The sequence below is a fragment of the Aethalodelphis obliquidens genome, unplaced genomic scaffold (assembly GCF_003676395.1).
Source record: "Aethalodelphis obliquidens isolate GAN/ISIS:26980383/991018 unplaced genomic scaffold, ASM367639v1 scaffold69, whole genome shotgun sequence".
Taxonomy (NCBI): domain Eukaryota; kingdom Metazoa; phylum Chordata; class Mammalia; order Artiodactyla; family Delphinidae; genus Aethalodelphis; species Aethalodelphis obliquidens.
In genome coordinates this window covers 4,174,388-4,180,387 of record NW_020838013.1, presented here as the reverse complement: position 1 = coordinate 4,180,387, position 6,000 = coordinate 4,174,388, and the positions used below count along the sequence as shown (strand labels likewise).

The following is a 6,000-nucleotide window of genomic DNA, read 5'->3' as shown; positions in this document are numbered from 1 at the left end:
AGAAAGAAAGAAAGAAAGAAAGAAAGAAAGAAAGAAAGAAAGAAAGAAAGGAAGAAAGGAAGAAAGAAAGGAAGAAAGAAAGGAAGAAAGAAAGAAAGAAAGAAAGAAAGAAAGAAAGAAAGAAAGAAAGAAAGAAAGAAAGAAAGAAAGAAAGGAAGAAAGGAAGAAAGAAAGGAAGAAAGAAAGAGACACTACACAGTCTTTTACAGCCTTTTACAGTTGGGTGTTAGAAACCCAGTACCCCAGGCCTGACATACCTTCAGAAGCAGTGAATTTACTTACATGTTGTTAGGAAAAAACATATGCTGCCAGCCCTGGGCAGCGGAAACTACTATTGAAGCACATGTTTCAGCCTTTAAATACAAGTCTAATCATATGATACAATATGGGAGCTGTTTTATATTTTCAAACATGAACTTATGTGGTTATGGGTTCTATATGACTTTCTAAAAGAAAGTCAGTGTCTCTGTCTCTCTCTCTCTTTGCTTAAATAGGTAAGTAGATAGATGACAGATAATAGAGAAATAGAGAAATACAAAGATAGATAGATAGGTTTGTACGTATATATGTATATCTCTACCCATTTTATCATTTTGTATCATGGCAAAAATAAATACAAAAATGGATAAATTCATCAAGAAGATCTTGCAAAAATCAAATTGTTTTTGGAAAGACATGTTATCTAGCCTAATGGACTCCAAGATGCAGGACTGACTGAGCATAAACACAAAACCAGCATCTCTCTTAAATGAAGTTTTCCTCAGTCTTCCCTGGAATGAGCTCTCCTCACATGCCCAAAGCAGTGGATCATTTATTACCGCTTTTTCATGGAGGTCTCCATTCACTAGCCTTTGCTATAAACCTTGCCACTTGACCCTTCTTCCCAGTTGAGATATACGTGTATGATGAAATCTTTCACAACCTCCCCTTTTTCTCTTCTCATTCTCTTCATTCAAAAATCTTTTAAATAGGGACTTCCCTGGTGGCACAGTGGTTAAGAATCCGCCTGCCAATGCAGGGGACACGGGTTGAGCCCTGGTCCGGGAAGATTCCACATGCCGCAGAGAAACTAAGCCCGTGCGCCACAACTACTGAGCCTGCGCTCTAGAGCCTGTGAGCCACAACTACTGAGCCCGAAAGCCACAACTACTGAAGCCCATGCGCCTAGAGCCCATGCTCTGCAACAAGAGAAGCCAATGCAATGAGAAGCCTGTGCACCGCAACAAAGAGTAGCCCCCGCTCCGGCAACTAGAGAAAGCCCACACGCAGTAACAAAGACCCAACGCAGCCAAAAATAAAGAATAAATAAATAAATAAATTTATTTTAAAAATATTTTAAATAGCTGCACAGTATCAGAGACAATGAGATGTAATAGAGCAAATACTTTCAGGAAATCCTTGTTTCTCTTAGGTTATACTGCTCTTACCTCGCCCCACCTATCACCAACTGATTACTGGGCACTAAGCTCACAGTTCTCCTCTGTACTCTATACGCTCACAGTTCTCCTCTGTACTGCCATCATCCTCTGCCATCATCCTCTGTCCTGCCATCATCTTGGCTGACTTCCACATACAAACAGATGACCAGTCTAAGCAACAATTTGGTCTCATAATTCTCTGACCTCCTCAACTCCAACGACCTTGACCTCCACTCATTTCCAGCCACCTACTTCCACGGCCATAGATTGGAACTGTATTGTTCTGGAAGGCTTAAACTAAAATGTCCCACTCTTACGTGAAAAAATATGCGCCAAGATGTTAATAGGGGCTACCTTGATTAAGTCAATTATCTGTACTCTAAATGCACACTTTGATTTTCCTGAGGGAAACACTGCTCTTGCAATAAGGAAAAACAAAACAAAAAAAGAAAGAAACTTTATCACTCTGATGATAAATTTTTGTTCTTTCAAGTCTCTGAACTTCTTATACCCAGAAAATCTGTTTTTCAGTCTCATCAAAGACCTCTAGACCTTGACAACTTCCCATTGGGTTAGGTACCCTTCCTCTAAGCTACCTCAGCATCAGTGCATACCTGTATCATGATATATATTACACTGCATTGTAATTATTTGTTTACTTATCTATCTTTTCCTTTAGATTCCAAGTTCCTTGGGATCAAGTAACATGTCTTGGGACTCTGTCTAGCACAGTGAAGCTGTCGTGAATAAACACAGGTTTCTGAGTAAAGAAATGAATATTGAAACAGCACTGATCAATATGAGTAAGACTTTGATTCAGATTCTATTTCTGTCCTTAACTTTGGTATGACCTTGTGAAAGTCAGTCAAATTCTCTGAATTTCAGTTTTCTTGTATCTGTAAAATGGGGTGATGATAATCCTTGTCCTATCCATTTCATAGAGTTGTCAGGAGGCTTAAATAATATATATGTTAGGTATAAGAATTACCATTGTTTGTTCAGACTGGCTAAAACACATGATTTCCTTTTCTAGAACTGCTTTCCTTGGCTCACTGAAATCAGCTTTTTTATTGCTACTTGACATTAATAGTTTTAGAGCTGACTAACCATTAATTGCTCCAGACTGTTTACCCTTCGTTCCCCTAAACAAGATAAGGCACAGCCACGGATATCTTTTGTCCCGATACCATACTCATTTCCTTTTAGAAGAAGGATATAATTGTTCCAACATGGAGAAAGGCCTCCCAAGTGCTTTTTGGGAGAACATTTAAAGTACTCTAATTCTTTGTCTCTACCAGTTCAAAGGAAGCAAGATAGGGGATCCGAGAATTGTTAAAGGGAATGGAGAACTCAATTGTCACTCTCATAAATCTGGGCTACAAAAAAATCAATAAAGATCTTTAAACCAACCTAATAAAAATGTATCTAAATAGGATCTGCACTGGGAATCCGTTTTTATTTTCTTTTTCAGGAGATCCAAATTCAAATAATGGTTTACTTCAGTGGTTCTCAAATTTACCTGCACATTAGGAATCATCTGGGATTTTAAAAATATTCCAAAGCCCAGGCCACACACCTTACGGACTGGATTGTGTCCCCCAAAATTCATCTGTTGCAGCCCTAGCCTCCATGTGACTGTATTTGGAGACAGGGCCTTAAGAATGTCATTGAGGTTAAATGAGGTCATAAGGGGGCGCCCTAATCTGATAGGACTGGTGTCCTTGTAAGAAGAGGAAAAGACACCAGAAGGCTCTCTCTCCACATACATACAGAGGAAAGGTCATGTGAACAGTGACAAGATATCTTGATCTTGGACTTCTAGCTTCCAGAAGTATGAGAAAATAAGTTTCTGTTGTTTACGCCACCCAACCTGTGGTATTTTTTTTTAATGGCAGCCTAAGCAGACTAATCCAGCACCCTAGACCAATTAAATCACAACCTCTTGAAGTGGGACACAAACATCACTATTTTGAAAGCTCCCAGGTGATTTAAAATCGGCACACGGAAGTTTGGGGACCAATGCCTTATTTCATTTCAACTTTGAACTGTAACGGACCTAGGTTTTTCTTTCCTGTTATTACATTTGTAGAAAAATAAGAATCAAAACATCATTAATTTATAGAACCACAGCAAAACTTGCCTCAAAAATCATCTGGAAGGGTGTTACCCCTGACACGTCCTGAGAATAGCTGGTTTCCTCTGAAGTCCAGCTCAGCTCTGCAGAGAGTCCAGGCAGTATAGACTGTATTTCTGTGTGAGGAGAGATGGTGGCAGAATAGAACAAGCAGTTTGCATAAGCACCAGAGTTTCTGGAGTTATTAAACTGATAAGCCAAGAAGTCTCTTCCCTGATGAAAAGATTATCTGCAAAATTTTAAATATGACTGGAGATGGCTATGCATCAGCAAATTGCTTAAACATTTAGAATTACTTTATGGGGATAAGACATTTAATCACATGTTTTCAATTTTACACAAATTGAAAATTTGCTAAATCAATTTGTATTTTCACTTAATTTCCACAAGGACATATCCAATGCCACAATCTTCAGAGTTGATAGCTCTAACTGATATTCTTATATTTTTAAATAAATCAATTCATTATTTAATAACACAAATCCAGTAAGTGAGCTAATTTAGAACTTAAAACAGAAAAATTCAAGAATGACCCTCTCAGGCATTTACCTAATGCCTAATGCCTTTTTTTACCCAAGAGAAGCAAACTCTTGCTAATTTAATTGTCAATTAACCACTTCGTATATTTACATATGTTGATTCAGAACTCTACACAAAGCATCAGTGAGTCCTGGATCATCATCAACAGATAGAACCTCAAAGTATGCACCATCCTTCTTTCTTTCTGTACCCTGGCACTAATATTATAATGGAAAAAAACCCAAATCTCCCATTTTATAAAATGCCATCCCTTATTTCCCCTCTATAGTAGTATTAGAATGGAGAACTAAATATGAATAAAAATATATATCTCAGTCTCCGAACGTTCTACCTTATATATTTTTTTTTTTTTTTTTTGCGGTACGCGGGCCTCTCACTGCTGTGGCCTCTCCCATTGCGGAGCACAGGCTCCAGATGCACAGGCTCAGCGGCCATGGCTCACGGGCCTAGCTGCTCCGCGGCATGTGGGATCTTCCCAGACCAGGGCACGAACCCGTGTCTCCTCCATCGGCAGGCAGACTCTCAACCACTGCGCCACCAGGGAAGCCCTGAACGTTCTACCTTATAAATGAGGTTGACAATGTTGATATTATAAAAGAATTCAACTTAAAAATTTTAATAACAATAACATATATCCTAAAATAATAGCACAACTTTCTTCTAAAACATTCATACCATATATCTAATAAGCTTTAACCATCTCAAAGAAGATCAAGTTTTAGCTATCAATCTTAATGGGTAATATTTTTCTTGCCATTAGTTTGTTTTTCAGATATAATTCAGTAACAAAGCTTGAGATAATATGGCAGCAAGGTTATGCTACGCTGAAGTTTAATGAAGTTGGCACTAAACCAGGATGACTTACATCAATCTTCAGATTTACCACTGACTGACTTTCTGACCTAGGGTGACCCCCTTTTTTCTGTGATTCAATTACCTTTCTGTGAAATAAGAAAAAATTGTTCCTCAATCCTATAAAGTGGTAATACAGTGAAAAATAGGGAAAACATGTAGATACATGAGAAAAAGGTTTGTCAATAACTTGGAATTCTCTAGAAATCTTAATAATGATTTTTTTAAATGAGTAGTTATTTGGGGGAAATTAATTTCAATTAACTCACTCCATACACCAAAAAAAAAAAAAAATCCAGATGGATTGACTAGAGTTAAATGTGAAAAGGTAAAACAGTAGAACTAAATAAAAAGCCTTCTGTTTCAAGATAAGTCAAGCATATGTTGAAATTTCATCTTCCCATTCAAACACATAAAATGATAAAACAAGTATTTTTAAATTTTAATAAAACATAGTCATAGGGACTTCCCTGGTGGTCCAGTGGTTAAGACTCCACGTTTCCAATGGAGGAGGTGCGGGTTTGATCCCTGGTCGGGGAACTAGTATCCCACCTACCGCATGACACAGCCAAATAAATAAAAATTAAAACAAAACAAAATATAGTGAGAAAAAAAGAAATGAGAAATCTTTATAGACCCGAAATAGAGAGGTATTCTTCCCTAATCTTTGAAAGGAAAAAGAGAGAGAGAATCCACAATGGTAAGTAAGGACCAAAGATGCCCCATGTTTGAGGCATGGAATGGAAAAAAAAAAATGGAGCTAATATTGCAACACTAACAGGTTTAAGAGCAAGAGCCACAGAGGCCACACATAGGAGGTATAAGCAAGGGACCAAAACATGAACAAAAGCCAAAGGGATGCCACCTGCCTACCTGAGGGTTGGTTAAAAGCCAAGTGATGCTAGTAGCAGCATCAGTGATGCAGGCTGAGGGCCTTAGAGCCATGTAATATAAGTACGGATGAGACTCAGAACTATATATTCTATTAAGATACAAGAGCCTTTTATCTTTCCACTCAAGCAAAGTTTAATCCAAGATACGTGCCCTGCAGATTAG

The 6,000-nt window shown here is 38.0% G+C and overlaps 1 protein-coding gene across 19 annotated transcripts in view; it reads right to left on the bottom strand.

Annotated features, from left to right (window-relative positions):
- The window catches only part of TOP6BL (TOP6B like initiator of meiotic double strand breaks), a 91,187-nt gene that overhangs the window by 44,270 nt on the left and 40,917 nt on the right, over positions 1-6,000 (bottom strand). For 15 of the 19 annotated variants that reach the window (XR_003429486.1, XR_003429488.1, XR_003429485.1 and 12 more), the window contains one exon: positions 3,559-3,668. The exons of the other annotated variants lie outside the window; for them this stretch is intronic. Coding sequence is in view for 11 of the 15 variants with exons in the window: in XM_027090479.1 (XP_026946280.1) it covers positions 3,559-3,668 (110 nt within the window). In the remaining 4 variants the exon portion in view is untranslated. The remainder of the gene's footprint in view (positions 1-3,558; positions 3,669-6,000) is intronic. 19 annotated transcript variants of the gene reach the window in all.